General features: G+C 37.7%; 1 protein-coding gene across 1 annotated transcript; it reads right to left on the bottom strand.

Moving 5' to 3' along the window:
• Nucleotides 1-3,005: 3,005 nt before the first annotated feature.
• RFC2 (replication factor C subunit 2) lies at nt 3,006-17,256 on the bottom strand. Its single transcript, XM_063457421.1, has 11 exons — nt 17,140-17,256; nt 12,820-12,889; nt 11,930-11,971; nt 10,571-10,677; nt 9,485-9,586; nt 8,891-8,991; nt 8,658-8,815; nt 8,019-8,084; nt 4,119-4,199; nt 3,633-3,746; nt 3,006-3,188 (listed from the first exon to the last, which is right to left on the bottom strand). Exons 1-11 carry the CDS (start codon nt 17,238-17,240, stop codon nt 3,081-3,083), a joined length of 1,050 nt encoding a protein of 349 aa, XP_063313491.1. The 5' UTR covers nt 17,241-17,256; the 3' UTR covers nt 3,006-3,080.
• Between the last annotated feature and the right edge of the window lie 917 nt (nt 17,257-18,173).

Here is an 18,173-nt window from a genome sequence, read left to right as displayed (position 1 = left end):
TTAGTATAAAAATAGAAACATTGTATTAATGCATAGGCCTTGAACAAGATATACAAAAGAATGAGATTTTATTATTTATAATTCTGTATATATGGCTTGGTTTCTTATGTCCTCCAAGCTGGATACACAGCTACCTCCACTCACATGGACAGATTAAAAAGACTCCTTAGCAGCAGTTCCTCCCCAGGGCTGTCCTCCTTTGAACTCCCTCCTCCCTTCCCCACCCCCCCTGAACTGTTCTGTTTTCATAAAAGTTTTGTCCTTTGATCTTTTCCCACAGCTATACTAGAATATTCTGTAAGAAATGACTAGTTAGGATGGGGTTTTTAGGTAGGTTGAGTATACCTTTGTAACAGAGAAGAAAGCTAGAAACCCCTTAGGGGAGCTAGCTTAAACGTGTGTCAGGGACAACCTTATAGGGGATAACCCTCACATATGTGTACACAAGAAAAAGAAAAGGAAGGACCCAAAGAAGAAAAAATACCTCAAGGGTCCAAAACCTGTAGGCGGTCCCTAATTAGTACCTGTACAAGTTAAAACTTAACTTTTAATATTAGTAGATAAAAAGTATACTAATGCCTATAACATAAACCCAAAAACAAAAAAATAATAAATAAAAAGGTTGAGTATACCTCATCTTTAAAGACAGGATGGCTTGCAAAAACAAATACTTGCATGTTTACACCTAGATGTTACTCGCATTCTGCTGATCTGATAACATCAACTGTGTAACCTCTATATACCTCTCCTTTTTATATATTTTATATCAGGCCCAAAGGTCAATTGTACATATGTACACTCCAATATTTCGAACACCTCCACCCACCCACCCACACATCTGTGTCAGAATAGCATAAAGCCTAATATGTAGAACTTGACACTGACTTTCCAATCCCCTTAACCTATGTCTAGATCTGCTTAGATCTTTCATTAAAACATTGTCATCTCCTTTGTTATGACCTGCTGATACGGTAATGAAAACAGAAAAAAGTACACCACACCGCTTTTAAATCATTACACTAGGAAGAAAATGTATATTGTTCTAACCATGTTACAAAGTTGTCTAGGTTGCAAAAAAAGACTAAAGTCCATCAAGTTCAACCTTTAAACCCATTCTTTTATGCACCAATAATGATGTGATTACTACAGAGCATGTGTAACATCACTTCATAATTACGACAGAAGGTGAACGCAACCAGAGTATGTATTCCATCAGACTATGTATGTGCACATACATGTACTCCATGCTGAAAATGATTTCCACCCAGATCAGCATTGTGTTTGTCAGCACAAGTTTGACATGCACTCTACCACAGAGGATAATCAGACACCACTTGTTATTTAAGAACTGGAATACCTTGAATTTGGGATAAACATAATGCCTGGGGAGGAAAATATAGGAGTCCTTGAACAGTTGACCCCGCTACTCCACCTATCACCATGGCTAGTTCCCTATCTTTCATGAGAAAACTGGATAGGGTAGAAGGGTGTGCAGAAGGAAGTTATTCTGTATGTTAATAAAGGAGAGAAGGAACCTAGTTTTAAGATTCTAAGTTTTAGTTTGATATAAAACAATATCTTGCATTTTAAGCAAAATGAAAATTATAAATGCAAGTTAAAGTTAACTTTTGATGCCACCAGTACTCAATAGTCACACCACTATTAACAATGATTCTTGTTGGGAAAGTCAATTTAGTCTGCACATCTTGTTCCTAAAATCATTTTCTAATTCTTGGTATAACAAAAGTGGGCAGGACATGTTCTTTATAACAGGATTTGACAGTGCTTAACAGAGTTTCTTATCAATTTGGTGTGGGTGAATCTGTATCTAAAAAGAGAACAGCATGTAGGTTGTGCCAAGTAAAGAATGTTAGGGAACACCAAATGTAACAATATCAAATTCATGTACAGTTCATGCCTTATTTAAGCTAACACAAACAAAGAGTGAACTCATTTAAATAACCAATCAATTAAGATGCCATGTGGAGAGAAAAAAACAAAAACAAAAAGAGGGCCAGGTGCAAAAACAGGTACATGTGAAGAAAAATAGGCACATTATTATGACATCACACAGTGAAATACATAAATCACATGTAACATAGCCAAGTTACAAAATGCGGAAAGAAATATATAAAGAACTAGTTCTACCAGTGTGTTAATTCTATTTTTTTTTTCTTTTAAACTGTGGCACCCTAATTGATTGACTATTGAGTTCACTCTGCACTTGTGTAAGTTAACACTTTGTATTTGTGTTAGCTTGACATGTGGGATCTGAAACTTGTGGTTTTCCAATAAGATGTGCCATGAAACTATCTATATGTACCAGGTTCAAACTTTTTTACTATTATTAAAACGTTCAGAATGGTCCACCCTGGTCTGGAGGCACTACGGATGGAATTTTTTAGTGAATGCCCATACACTTTATGCATATTGAGTAGACTGTGTGTGAGTCACAGCCAGAGGAGGAGTGGCTAGGGCTGCATGGATATAAAGTGGTTTAACTCCTAAAGGCAACATGATTGAGCAGTGAGATCGCAGGGGCATGATGTATACCAGGGGTGGGAATGGTTTGGTATGGCAGCTGTTGTGGACTACACTCCACTGATGCTTTGCAAGCATTATAGCTAGTAGGAACATTATGGGGGATGTAGTCCATAACATTTGGAGTGCCAAATATCGCCTACCCCTGATCTTTACACTATAATTGCTTCAGTAAGCTAAAGTTCTTTTGATGTCTATAAGCAAAATCAGGAGAGAATGCATCCAGTAGGATGTATGTTTGCAAAGCATTGTTCACTTGATTTTGTAAGTAAGCGATCACAGGTATGGGATCTTCCTTTCAAATTTCAAAATCACAATGATTGAATTACCCTGATGTACACGTTTCACCTGACTGGACAACTGTTCACAAAATTAAGTGAATGACATTTTTTTTTTATTTTACGTTCTTAGCAAACATTACAAAGGAAAGATTTCACAATAAAAAATATATAAAAAAAAAATGAAAGTAATGCAATGTGGAAGAACAAAAAACCCAGCAAAAGACAAAAATGTAGAGAAATACTGCTCCACTATGCATTTCATCTTGACGTTGTTGCAGTCTTCTGACAAAGTCGAGCTAGAAGTCCAGCCATTTGTAAGAGAGAGTTGACGCCTTCAGCTACTTTCATGTGTGTGTAACCAATTTCCTGCATATTAAAAAAAGAAATATTTTACAATTATATCTTATAATAAAGCTTCTATTTGCATGTGGAGACAAAACACATTTGCTACACTCGCAAAATCTGTGTTAAAAGGAAATACTAAGTGAATCAAAATGTTAGCATTCCACAATCATGTACTGCCTTGACATGAGATGCAACCTGCTTGTATACAAAAAGCAGACATAAGTAAGAAGGGTTAACGTTGCATTAGATGTATAGAGGTAGGTTTATATTAACTATTACAACACTGGTTTCCAACACAGTCCAATCAAGGCACACCAACAGTTTAGTATTTATTCAAGGAAAATTCTGTTCCACGGATACCGACAAACCCTGGACGAAAGGTTTATTTTTCATGTTTGTGACAGCGAATTGAACAGTTCCATAAAATTTAAATCACAACCACATACTGGCCATGTGCAGTCTTACCTTTATAAATTCCAGCTTGAGGTATTCAGGCATTTGAAAAGTCTTGCACACTCTGAAAATATTGCCTATGATATCTTCAGGAGAATACCCAAGTTTCCACAGATGAGCCACTATCTAAAAAATAAAACATAGTAACCTCACAGAAATGGATACAGATTCATGTAATAAAATATTTTAGAAGTTTAAAGCTCGAATTTGTGCATTGCACCCAAATGCTATTGCCTTGAAAATTACAGTAAATCCGTAATACATTTTTTTGCTCACACAGTACATGTAACTGTGACACTCTTCTGTTATATTATATATATATATATATATATATATATATATATATATATATATATATATATATATAAAAACCTACTAGAAAATCACTGCTGTAAAAATATACATAGTGATTTTTTAAAAATATATTTGCAATATATATATATATATATATATATATATATATATAAAAAACAATCACTACTGCATGAAAATGCATACCTTATATGCTTCATCTATATTTGCATTCACACAGTGCTGTAACATTTCTTTCACCAGTAATGGATGAGGTTCATCACATACCTAGAAAGACAAGAGATAAACGGTTAGACATGTAGCAACAGAACATAGAATATTCAACGTTCTTCACCAGAAAGCACACAGTGAGGTTTCTATCATTTCAAGTATTTGCAGGAAATATACAACAGTTTAACGCTGAATTTTATGGTCATCATTTTCCTAAAGCTAGAAAAGCAATGGAACATTTGAACAGATACAACAGCATGTTCACTAACCAAGTGACCTAACACTTTGGCTCTGTATACATAAGCTTATTTATATTTTGATACTACAACTTTAACTTTTTAAAGAGGGGGTTTATTTATAAAAAATAAGGCTAGGGAATTTTTTTTTTTTCTTCAAATAAAGCCTTTAAGCATATATTCTCAAATTACTTAATGCACTTAGCACTGTCGGATTAACGTGAAAGGTCACATGTTATACATAGCTAAAAAAAACAAATATGCTAAAACTGAAACGTCTTGACAGCAATTAGTTAATTGATAAACAATGACAATGTTTTTTCATTATTTCAAATAAAAGATAAATCATATAGTAATGTGTACTTATACATATATACAGAGGGACCTCGGTTTACAAACGCCTCGGTTAACAATTTTCGGTTTACAAATGAAAATCCAAATTGAAAATAATGCCTCAATTAACAAATTTTTCGCAATACAAAACAAGTTTCCTCAGGATGCATTGCACCAGGGAGGTTTATAGCACCGCCCCCTGCATGCTGCAGCCTGTGGGTAGCACGTGGCGTCGAGTATGAAGGTGTTAGAGCGGCTTTTGTATCGAGTTTTGGAGCCATTCTGGAAATTGTTTGCAGTTGTGTTAGGACTTTTTGGTGCATTTCTCAAGCTGTGGAAAGGTAGGGAGCGGAGTTTCGTCGTTTGCATGTCTTTTATTGTGTTTTCTGCATTGTGGGTTGGTTTCCATGCCAGCTCATCTTTACTTTTTTCTGAGCTCCAGAACGGATTAATTGGTTTTCAATGCATTCCTATGGGAAACCGCGTTTCGGTTTACACATTTTTCGCAAATAAGAAATGTCCCGGAGAATGCATTAAATTTGTAAACCGAGGTCCCACTGTATCTTTTTTCAGTGAATATATCCACTTACCCTTGCTATATGCAATCAGCCATCTTTAGGTTCTGTTTTGTTGACAGCACCACTAATCCCACCAAAGACCATACAAGTAATGGAGAGCATGTGCGTATTTAGTAATCCCATCATCTTGCACAAGCACGGCACATCACAAAATGTGCTGCTTTAAGACACTTCCAATAAATTACCTATGGTCTTCAGTCAGATAAGCAGAGCATCAAATCAAAAAGGATTTAAAGTAGGTTGCCCTATGGTGCAAGGGTTATCCAGATACACTGAACCGATGCAGAGTCACTTCCCAAATTTTTTTATGTTATGTTTACTTATGCCCTATATTTAATAGCCGGTATGTATTTGCAATTTGACAAAAAAAAAAAAAAAAAAAAATGAAATGTAGAAAACCACACGACTTTACCCGGCAGCTAGGCACCTCCCATCAGAGTTTTCTATCAGTGATTGTTATCAGCTCAAGATTTTGGCCCTCCTAATACTATGGTTGGAGTAGCCCTTTTTGGTGTGTACATTACCCTCTTCCATTTGTGAATAGAATTGTTGTAAGCTCTATCTATTGCACTTGACCGTTTGTAGAGAGAAAGCATAGAAAAGAGGAGAAATTAAACAATGTTTCTCTTTAATTTCCTTCATTAGCAGTATGCTCACTGGCTGTGCATGGACTGAAGTGATTTGTGAGGTAATTTGCTAAATATACTATATCTACTACACAATTAAAGAAAGTGAAAAGTCACATTACGGTTAAGTAATACAGGACATTCTATGTTTTATTCCTTGGTGCAATTTTCCAGAGTGATGGTTCACCTTTAAATGTGCATTAGAACGATTGATTTATCAAAGAGAAATCAGTGAGAAACAATAGAGTCATAGCAGAGTTTAACTCACACAAATATCATTAACATTTTCCTATCCAGTCGGTCCTCTCACACCTCGCCCCTCTGCCAGTCCTTACATTGGCTCCCTGTATCCTATAGGAGTCAATTCAAAGTGCTAACCCATACATTTAAAGCACTGAACAATTCCAGCCCCTCTTATATCTCTTCACTGATCCAGAGGTATGCCCCTCCTCGTACCCTCCGCTCTGCCCGCGACCACCTCCTGACCGCTGCTCGCACCCGTACGGCCAACTCACGCTTGCAGGACTTCTCACGGGCGGCTCCTCTCCTATGGAATAACTTGCCTACTGCCATCAGACTCTCCCCTAGTCTTCAATCATTTAAGAAGGGCCTTAAATCCCATCTCTTCAGGAAAGCGTATGGCCTCCCAGAGTAATCTCTCCCTTACATACCTGTCCCTATGGGATAGTGCTTTGCTCTCTCCTCCAGCTCTGCTTCACTCCTACTTGATATTTCCTATCCTAATGTTTCTAATACCCCACTTCCTATAGACTGTAAGCTCATTTGAGCAGGGTCCTCTTCAACCTATTATTCCTGTAAGTTTTCTTGTAATTGTCTTATTTATTGTTACATCCCCCCCCTCTCAAAATATTGTAAAGCGCTACGGAATCTGGTGGCGCTATATAAATGGCAATAATAATAATAATAATAATAACATGGTGTCACCATACTGCGACTACTGAGGTTTAAAACATTATTTGAATATACATTAGTATTACAAGCATTCTTGATAAATTAATGGTGAATACGATCATAATTGTCACCTAGAACCATGTTTCCCCATTAGTTGAGAATTTACTGATATCCCCGGTTGGTTCCTACAAGGATACTAACAAAACCTAGACCACTTGTGTCTTAAGCATCAGAGTCAGTACAGATGTTTAAGCAGCAACTGGATAAATACTTGCAAAAAAATATTATTCAGGGATACACTTTTTTAATATGTCAGGTAACAGCTTCTTGATCCAAGGAGAGATTTGACTGCAATTCTGGGGTTGCGAAGGGATTGTTTACCCCTAGTTTGTGGCAAAATTGCAAAGCACTACAAACTGGGTTTGTTTGCTTTTCTTTTTTTGGATCAACAGCAAAAATAGATGTAAGAAAGACTGAGGTCCACACCCCAACCAACCAACCACCCCGGACCTCTGGGAAACACGGAAAGCAACAGAACGAAAGTACCCTCCACAACGGGAACGGGTACGACAAACTCACTAACTGTTCTTCAATCTGAATATAAACGATAAGAATTTGTTTGCTGCAACTATGCAGCCTTATGAAGGCTTTTGCACAAGCCATGTTATTACTTACCTTTACGCTTTCTGTCATTACAAAATAAAGAATAAAAAAAAAAGACTGAGGTCTCTTTTTAGCCTATAACTGTAACTATGTAAGGATATTTAATTGGCAATTTGCCCTGTGGGTAAGGAATGGATTGGTTGAGATCCTCATTCTTGATAATCTCAGCCAAGGAGCAGTGTGGAGAATGACACTTCAAGGGCTGAAAGAATCTTTTTTCACTGCTTACATTGCAGGCTGGTAACCTAAACAGTTAACAGGACACTATAGCATTAAAAATGCATGTTTGTATTCCAAACACCATAGTGATCCTTTAAAAACAGTCAGGACTACAGTTTCCCCTTTATTTTTTATAAACATCTTTCCCAGGTTATCTTAGGTGGTAATTTGATATAGATAATACTTAATAAGCAATAATTTATTTACATGCATATTGTGTCTTTACTCCATTTTCTATGTACATGAATAATGCATGCAACCAATAACAAGCTGATCAACACAACAGTATTTGAATGTTAAATCACTTGCCTTAAACACATTAGTACTGTTAACAGAGCCAAACCCGGCATGTGTAGATTGCACGTTATTCAATGCCTGAAAGAAAATAAAAAGGTAAAGAAAGTATTATATACAAAGCCAGAATGCTCTAAGTGAGATACAAATGTTTTATTGACTGAATTTTAGATGGCATCTTATGTTCCATGGATATTCTTTAGCAGGTTTTTGTATGGTCTTTGATGTATTAACTTTCAAAAGTTGCACTTTATCCCTTTCATGGCTTACCATTTTCAAATAAGACAGTTTCAGCTACCCAATATTAAGTGTTTTCACTTTACCATTTTATCACAAATTTTGCACACAAAATATGGTGTTTGTGTTACTGTAAATTCGAGGGTTTACTTATGTTTCCTTATGTACTATTTCATAAAGTTGGCCAGTACAGCTTATGTAATTTCCCCTTTATCATCATATACTACTTTCTTAGACTTTGAGCTGTAAGACTGTTTGTACTCTCGGCTCTCATACCAGCTATTACACATCAACACTTTAAAACTGAATTTTTGCAACAGAAAGTTAAAATCCATAGTACAAAACACAAATAATAAATTTCAGCTTACAGTATGCAGATTCCAAATAAGAATGTAAAAAGAAACCCCCATTAACTACCTGTCTCATATCACCTTGTGCAGTGAACACAATGGCTTCTAAGCCATCATCAGTACACTGAACATTTTCCTTCTCCACAACAGTCATCAACCTTGCGAGAACCTGTGCATCTGTCAGTTTTGTGTAGCGAAGTACAGCACAACGAGATTGGATGGGTTCTAGAAGTAAAAAGAAAGTGGTCAGAGTGCTAATTCAGTAATTACTGCCTGAATGAAATAAAAAGTGGAAAATACCTATAATTTTGTCTGAAGCATTGCATGCAAGAGCAAAGCGTGTTGTCTTGGAATAAATTTCCATTGTTCTTCTTAATGCTTGCTGAGCTCCATCTGTCATACTTCAAGGGCAAAACAAAAAGAAACAGTAATTATCACTACTTGGATAAGAAATACATCTATCAAAATTTCCACTAGCCCCTTGCAAAGTTAGTGGAAAATGAGCCATGGGATGCCTTACTGAGTGTAGCAAAAAGCTGTGAAACCTTTGGGAGCTGTGCTGTGGAAAGTTATAAATATACATCCCTGTGGCTGCCTCTGAAGTGATACATGACATCACTAAGGTGCAAGCAGCAATACAGGGGTGTGTTTAAAACTCACTACAACCCAGTAAGAAGAAAAAGCATGGGGAGAAAGGTTAATGATTAGAGGAAGGGACATTGGGAGAAATGACATAGATAAAAGTAAATGGGATAGCAACTGGGTGGCAATGGGGAGGGGAAGAAACAAAATTAAATGGTTAGAGAGTGAAAACTGACTTGGTTTAAAAATGGCATTGAATGTGCAGCACATCACACACTTCAGAAATAGCAGCAACAGAGAAAAACAAGGTACCTGTCTGCTTCATCCAAGATGATTATTTTATGTCGGCCTTTTGGAAGAGTTACTTTCTGCTGTGCAAACATTTTTATTTTGTTTCTCACTACATCAATGCCTCTAGGGAATATAAGAGCGTTATAAATTAATATAGTCTTCACAAATGAAAAAGAAAAAATTTTAAAATTACAAAAGGCCAAATATTTTAGAGTGTGAATAATAAACTTGTGCAATGGTTATACTGCTTGAGTACTAGAATTCCCTTAAAAGAACACCATAACCACCATAACCACTTCATATGTTGACAAGGTTATTTGGCCTACAGTGATCCTCTAAACCAGAGCCAGCTGTATAACTTCATTTGGGATATGGATAAAAACCTTAAAGGAACACACCAAACACCTAAAGCACTTTAGTTTGCTGAAGTGCTGTATCTGTGTGTCTTTCTCATTTTACAAAAAGTGCAGATATGAATTGAAATTGGTATTTGTTACACCCCTCAGGCTGTCATGGACAACTGGTCCTGTTACTTCCTTGTTTGGTTAGCTCAGTAGGGCTAAACATAAGAGGCATGCAATTGCTCAGAACAACTGCCTTTGCAAAGTCTTCTCATCAGGCTGCATTGGAAAATCTTTGATTGGACAGTCACAGAAAGTCCGGTCTGGGGATGAAGGGGCTTGAAAAGGCAGCAGACAAAATATATGCAGCTTTTGCAGTCCCGATGATATCTACTAAATAATGATTTGTTATTTTGTAATTGGGCAGTAGAGTGTCCCTTTGATACCCAATTAAAAAGTACACACACACACACACACACACAGTTTCAAAAGGTTAAAGCCTGAAAATAAAATCAAGTAATTTTGAAAGGCAACATGTAGAAGTCAAACTTACAAAACTTGACAATAGGCGGAGCTTGAAGTGAAAAAGGTTCTTATAGTTGTCCATTAAATTTACACAGAATACATCAGTAAAATCAATCCTACAAGGCCACTTTTAGCCCTGAACTTGGGCAATTCCTACTCAAGCTACAAGTGAACAATGAATGCATTTCTACTGTAAGTACACTTCAAAAAAAGGGTACCAAAGATAAATGTTACCCCATACCGATCATTTGAAGCATTGAGCTCTAGCACTGCATCTTTTAGTGCTGATCCCAGGAGTGCACGGGCCAGACACAATATGCTTGTGGTCTTGCCGGTTCCAGGAGGACCCTGTAAATGTTAAAACAGTTTCCGGTCATTGCATTTTATACTATCCTGATCTCAGCAGCTGGTATGCAATACCTAGAAGTGTTATTCATCAAAGTGAGAATTCAAAGTGAAAAAGTGAATTTCAAATCTGAGGTCAAAACAGCAGAACTGGAAACATTTTCTCAACTATGGTTTCAATTCAACTATAGTGTCCCTCATTTAGAAATTATCTTTAAATTCTCATTTTAGTAATTGACCATGCAAACTAGTGTTTCCTAAATCTTCACTCTGCAAATTTAAACACACATGTTTTTATGTACATATAACGTTGTTCGATATATTTGTCAAAAAAAAAGTTGCTTGCACACTATCCCAAATCCCTATGCATATTTAAATAACTGGAGGTTATATTTTGTAGTGCGCAAGTAACTTTTTTCTTTGGCTTTCATTGTAAGTATTAAGGCTGATGTGGACTATATAAAAAAGAAAGACTGAATGGAATTACAAAATGGTCCTCCCAAATATCAGTCCCTATACCCTTAAAGAAGGCTGTTCTGCTAATATAGGGCAACAAATTGCCAATCATAGAACATGGAGAAAACTTATGGAAAATAATTTTTTATTGACCCCTCTTGAGGAGAAATATAGACAAATAATAGTGATAAAAGTGTATATACAGTGAAATAAAAAAAAAAATATATATATATATATATATAGGAACCGTCTACTGTTCCATTAAGTATGCAATATATACATCACACCAGCTAGCTCCTTCATTAGCAACTGAGTTATTAGTATAAACGGTTGCTAGTAATTCGTTTGCAACAGTGTCCCAATAGCCAATATAACTTTGGTGTGAATCTAAGGAAGTCAAAGTTAACCACTGAAGTGAAGTGACCTCAATGAAATGCCTCACACTTAGCAGTATACGATTGTGTGCTGCTCAGTATAGGTATTGGTGTCCTTGCAGGGTATAACACATTTGCTTCCAGGATATTGGTGGGGGCTAGAATTGCCAGGATCTTACAGGGGGTAAAAAAGGAGTATTTGGGGGAGATAAACGGCAGTGTTGCCTGACCTAATAATATAGCGGGATACTAGCCGATAAAACAGTTCTGCAACCCCAATTATAATACTCGAAAAAATACCCCCACGTTACAGGTAGATAAGAATAATATTAAACAAGAAGAAATAGATATTAAATAAGTCAGGCTGGACCTAAGTGAGAATCACTATAAATTTTCTATACCGAGTTCCAGGGGCAAAGACTTACTGCAATTATGATGTTTGGAACATTTCCTTCCCTGGCAAATACCTAATAGAAAAATATATACAAAGTTATTAAAGGGATATGCATAACACAATTATGTTTTTAAACCAGCAAGCAAACACTTTTAAACAAATATGCAAACGAAAATAGGAAAAATTAGAAAAGTATGTAATAAATGTTTATAAATTTACTATAAACTTGGTCAGATTTCATTATGAATTGCTTACAATTCTCACTTTAATAAATAACTATTAGGTGTGAGTTGCCTTATGTCAGTTTTGTCCATATTGTGCATGTACCTACAATGAGAAAATATATCTTTTTTTCACCCAGGGGAACTAGGCAGTGTGTACAGTGAAATAATTTGAAGTATGGCTGCTATCAGTTATTATATAGATCCTATTATCATTTGAGGATTGGGACCGGGGGATAAACTACTGATACCTTAAACTCCTGCTGGACAATGGTTTAAGGCAGTGGTTGGCATCCACCGGACCCCAACTTTACAAATAGGCATTCATCAGATGGCAAAGGATACCAAATTAGAGAGCCATCTATAGTAATTATATTTTTAATTCTTTAGCTATATAGTTGAAAGGGGCCCTCCATCCATTTACAGACAAGGCACCCGGTTCTCACATGGAAAAATGTTTGTGGGGACACAGTTTAAGGGATAAGATCATACCCTAAGTGCCAGAATAAGAAGCCCCTTAGCGAACTATATCAGCCTGATGTGGGAGGTATATGCTACAGACTGTACCACTAAGCAGAGCACAAAGTGTCATTTTCAATATAATTATTTTTTTTTATGCATTAACTAAGCAAAACATTAACATTATGGTGTCACCTAGACATTCCTCTTATGCCTTCAAAGTACAATATAAATCAATCACCTCTAACCGACTGACAGTTTCTTCATTTCCAACTATTTCATTTAACTTCAAAGGTCTGTATTTCTCCACCCTGTACAAAAACAAATTAATGTCAAGTTCTAAACATCTCAACAAAATAAATTATGAACTGCTTCCATATATTTACAGTAATATGCCTTATAGCCCTTAACGCTGGCCCAGTTTAGGTTCTGTGCTAAACAAGTCATCAAATCTGCATTAGGAGACCACTGATATGTCATGCATGTAAATGGTCAGTACATCTATAGAAAGTGAGCAAGTGTTGACAATCATTTAGTTTGAATCTGCCCAGAAATCAATTATAATTTTTAATGCCACATGATCCTGAAAAGTCATAATCCTCAAGTATCTTTGCTCTCGGGAACTGACATACTACCTCCCTCATTTCCCTGGTGCAATTGAGTCCTTAGACACCTCCTTTTCATACATCATATAAACTGCAATTGGCTGCATGGTGTTGATGAAACTGCTACTATTAAAGAAACATTATAGTGCTAGGAATAGCGCATGTATTCATAATGCTATAGAGTAAACCTAACAATTTGGATTATTGGGCCTACAAACAAAAAAAATAAGTTTCCACACGGTTACTCCATTGGCGCACCAGTTTTCTTTGCGCCAACCCTGCCCATGATCATGACTTTGGCGGCATTATATTGCAGATAATTCAGTGTTTACACTGATGAGGACACATTAAGGACTCAGCCAAATGTACACGTTTTGATCAAAATAAACAAAATTTGGAATTTGTCTGTTCAACCGTAATTCACCTCTTTCATATTAAGTGCACCCACACTTATTATAAATCATTTTATTCAGGAGAAATAGGGATTTCATTTAACATCAAATATTTAGCTTTGAAACATAATTTAATATGAAGAAAATATAAAAAATTTTTAGAAATTGTTATTTTTTTTAGTTCTACATGACATTTTAACTGTGAATGTCATAATACTGTTTGCTTTTATTGCAATAAAATACACATTTGTATTCAGCGATGTCTCACGTGTAAAACAGTACTCCCTATATACAGGTTTTATGGTGTTTTGGGAAGTTACAGGGTCAGATATAGCATGCTACATTTTTCATTTTTTTTCACATTGAAATTCCCCAGATTGGTTACGTTGCCCTTGAGAGTTTTTTTTGCACTTTTCACACACAAACGGCACACTGACGATATTGTTGTGATTTGTTTTACTAATATTTGTGTTTTGGCGAAGTCTCCTGAGTATAACTGTACCCCTCATGTACAGGTGTTATGGTGTTTTCAATAGTTAGCGTCAAATATAAGGCTTGTGTTTCATTTTTTTCACATTGAAATTTGCCAGATTGGTTACGTTGCCTTTGAGACTGTATTGTAGCCCAGGAATGAGAATTACACCCATGATGGCATACCATTTGCAAAGGTAGACAGCCCAAGTTATTGCAAATGGGGTATGTCAAGTATTTTTTAATAGTCACTTAGTCACAAACACTGGCCAAAATTGTTGTTCAAATTAGTTTTTTGCAACACACACACACTCACTCACTCACACACTCTCACACTCACACTCTCTCACGTTTTCAGCAATATCGGTATCGGCCGATAATGCAGACCAGGGCCGCCATCAGGGTCCTGGAGGGCCCAGCACACTCTTACTTACCTTCCCAGCAGCTCCCCTGTCTAACTCCCGTGAGTCCCGTGGCCGCCAGTGTTGCCACGGGTTACCATGGCAACGCTCCGCATGGCACACAGGCCGCGAGAGTTAGACAGGAGCACTGCTGAGAAGGTAAGTAAGAGTGTGCCGGGCCCCCTCTGCACAGTCCAAGCCACCGGACCACCAGATGATGCCATATTCCCCATCCCTGGCCAGTTAAGAATCAGGGAGGGGGGACTAAAACATCATTTACATTTTTTTTATATTTTTAAAAAGTACAAAAAATTAAAAATAATGCCCCCCCCTCCTTTACACATTTAACATACCTGCACAAACACACACACACACAAACACTGCATTCACTATACACAAACACACTCTGCATTCACTATATACACATTACACAAACACACACTACACAAACATGCACTGCATTCACAACACACACACACACACTGCATTCACTAATCAAATACTCTAACTGCATCCACTACACACACATTCTTGAAAACATAAACAATTCTGACTGGCATGTATATTTTGTGCATTTACCTTAATAAAAAAAAAAAAGATTTGCAGAATAAATAAAATAAACATGTTCTGTTAACAGTAGATTTGTGTAGAAATTGTTTATTTTTTTAAAATGGCAAATGTACAGAATATCGGTACGTTATCGGCCTTCGGCCTTAAAGGACCACTCTAGTGCCAGGAAAACATACTCGTTTTCCTGGCACTAGAGTGCCCTGAGGGTGCCCCCACCCTCAGGGACCCACTCCCGCCCGGCTCTGGAAAGGGGAAAGGGGTAAAAACTTACCTTTTTCCAGCGCTGGGCGGAGAGATCTCCTCCTGCTCTCCTCCTCCGATCCGCCTCTTCTCCTCCCCGTCGGCTGAATGCGCACGCGCGGCAAGAGCCGCGCGCGCATTCAGCCGGTCACATAGGAAAGCATTCATAATGCTTTCCTATGGACGCTGGCGTGCTCTCACTGTGAAAATCACAGTGAGAAGCACGCAAGCGCCTCTAGCGGCTGTCAATGAGACAGCCACTAGAGGACATAGGGGGAAGGCTTAACCCATTCACAAACATAGCAGTTTCTCTGAAACTGCTATGTTTATGAAAAAATGGGTTAACCCTAGCTGGACCTGGCACCCAGACCACCTCATTAAGCTGAAGTGGTCTGGGTGCCTAGAGTGGTCCTTTAAAGTTCACAGATTATTATCGGTATCCTTTCACTTATATCATCGTTGTAATACATTTTACTGTTTTGAAACACTAATATTTGTGTTGAACAAAGTCTCCCAAGTAAAACAGTAACCCCCCATGTACAGATGTTATGGTGTCTTGGAAAGCTACAGGGTTAAATATAGTGCTAGAAGATTAAATTCTCTGGACTATCAGGCAGCTCCCACAATTTTTAATCCATAAAACGACTTATGTAAAAATATTACATATACATACACGTATGTGTGTGTATGTATATATATATATATATATATATATACACACACAGATATATTTATGTATATAGATATTTCGTTCTAAGTGTATTTTGATATCAATATATTAATATCAAAATACAGTTAGAAGAAAATTACATATATTTTTTATTTTTAACGTATTTATATATTTCTTTATTTTATATATATATATATATATATATATATATATATAATTAATTTAATTAGACATGTATTTTGCTATTAATATATAATTATATATTAATTTACAATACACTTAGGCAGTGTATGTATGTGTAAGTGTGTGTATATATATATATATATATATAAACTTGATGATCTCAGCCAATTTAATGCTTTCCAATAGGAAAGTACTGTGGGTAATCAACATCTTCTTACAGAGATGCATTGAATCAATGTTCAGCACCTCAACGCAGAGCGCAGCACTGACCCAGGAAGAACCTCTAGTGGCAGCCGTAGTAACTCACTAGAGGTGCTACTATGCAGCAATAAAAAGCATGCAGGGTCAGGCTATAGACACCAAAACCACTTCATTAAGCTGTAGTGGTTCTAGTGACTATGGTATGTATACCCACACACACAAACATTCAGGCTTTGAACACATGCAGTGACCCACATTGGGTTACATTTTTAGAATTACATGCCGACATTTACATATGCTGCATACTCACACCTCATGGGGTATCTTAATACACTTTTTTACTTTTGAATTGTTTTGTTTTAGTGCTACAACCCCTGAACAAGGGAAATAATTCAAATTCTGCTAGACTTAAACATTGCAATTCTACCTCTTAGCTACTTTAGGTCTGCATTCAATAAATACAAACTTGACCTGAATAAAAAAAAAACTGAACATTAAATTGTGGAGTATACAGGCCAAGTTGAGGGATTATCCCAGCCCGGGTATATTGCAGTTCCCTGTCCAATCCATGCTGGTCTGTGTGTGGTGAATGAGCCAAGCAGGGGATGTCAGGATACAGCGAGCACACTGACAGCCACAGTGAGACACACCAACTCCCAGCCACGCAGACACCGTGTGGCCCTGCCATTGCCTTGGACTGTCCTTCCTATGACTCCCAGGCAGCCGCCACACTGGCTGCGCTCCATGGGAAGTGTAGTCTGCAGCAGAGGCAGCCACTCAGGCAGAGAGTGACAGTACAGCCCGCACGCTTTATCCCCCCGGTCTCACCAGGGCAGCTCATAGGTGCCGGCGGGTCCTTTGCCGCCCGGGGCTGGCTGCTCTTTAACCCCTGTCTGCCCGCTAGGAGCTTCTTCCATGTCCACCTCCATGTTTATTTCCCGCCAGCGCCAAGAGACGCAAAGCGTGCCGCGTCATCGCCTGACTCCGCCCCCAGCGCGCGCCGGTGAGCGTGGCTAGGTCACGTGCCCGCCCTTAAGCCGTGTCCCAGCGTTAACCGTGTCATTGCCGGGCTGGGCGGTAGCTGTGCTAGGCGGATGCTGACCCCACCAGTAGGGACACAGTGCATGCTCCCGGGGAGTGAGTGACGCTGTATGGGATTGCGGCAGCCTTGCACCCTATGGTTAGCCGTCATTGCTGACAGGGCTATTCACTAAAGGGAGAATTGATCGGAATTCCCTAAGGAATTAGAAATTTGTGGCCAAAATAGCTAAAAATTAAAACTTTTCCAGTTCACCGATTTTTGGCAAAATTTTGAATTCACTCTGAATTCCCCACAATTCACACAGTGAATAACCCTGCCTGCCCTGTTGCAGACGTGCTAGTACCTATTATAATAAATAGTTACTGTATTACAAGTGGCAGAACATACATAGAGAGCAGCTGGTGCAAGAATTGTTAAGCCGCCCAATCGCAAGGACTGCCGAAATGTAGATCCCATCTGTCGTACAACTCCCACACTCCTTTGTCAGCTGGGGATCTACCATACGCACATCCTTGCAGGGTTGTATTTGGCACTGAGCAGTTGCAAGAAAAAGTATGTGAACCCTTTGGAATTATATGGATTTCTGCACAAATTGGTCATAAAATGTGATCTGATCATCATCTAAGTCACAACAATAGACAATCACAGTCTGCTTAAACTAATAACACACAAATAATGAAATGTTGCCATGTTTTTATTGAACACACCATGTAAACATTCACAGTGCAGGTGGAAAAAGTATGTGAACCCTTGGATTTAATAACTGGTTGAACCTCCTTTGGCAGCAATAACTTCAACCAAACGTTTCCTGTAGTTGCAG

Source organism: Pelobates fuscus, chromosome 1 (assembly GCF_036172605.1).
Source record: "Pelobates fuscus isolate aPelFus1 chromosome 1, aPelFus1.pri, whole genome shotgun sequence".
Classification (NCBI taxonomy): Eukaryota; Metazoa; Chordata; class Amphibia; order Anura; family Pelobatidae; genus Pelobates; species Pelobates fuscus.
Note: the sequence above shows the minus strand (reverse complement) of the source record. Positions and strands in the feature narration are given on the sequence as shown.

Coding starts and splice junctions, on each gene's coding strand:
- RFC2 (XM_063457421.1), bottom strand. CDS start 17,240: ATGGAGGTGGACATGGAAGAAGCTCCTAGCGGGCAGACAGGGGTTAAA. Junction 12,890..17,139: donor GGCACCTATGAGCTGCCCTG/GTGAGACCGGGG, acceptor GTTTTTGTACAG/GGTGGAGAAATACAGACCTT. Junction 4,200..8,018: donor ACAGTACTAATGTGTTTAAG/GCAAGTGATTTA, acceptor TTGTCTTTCTAG/GTATGTGATGAACCTCATCC.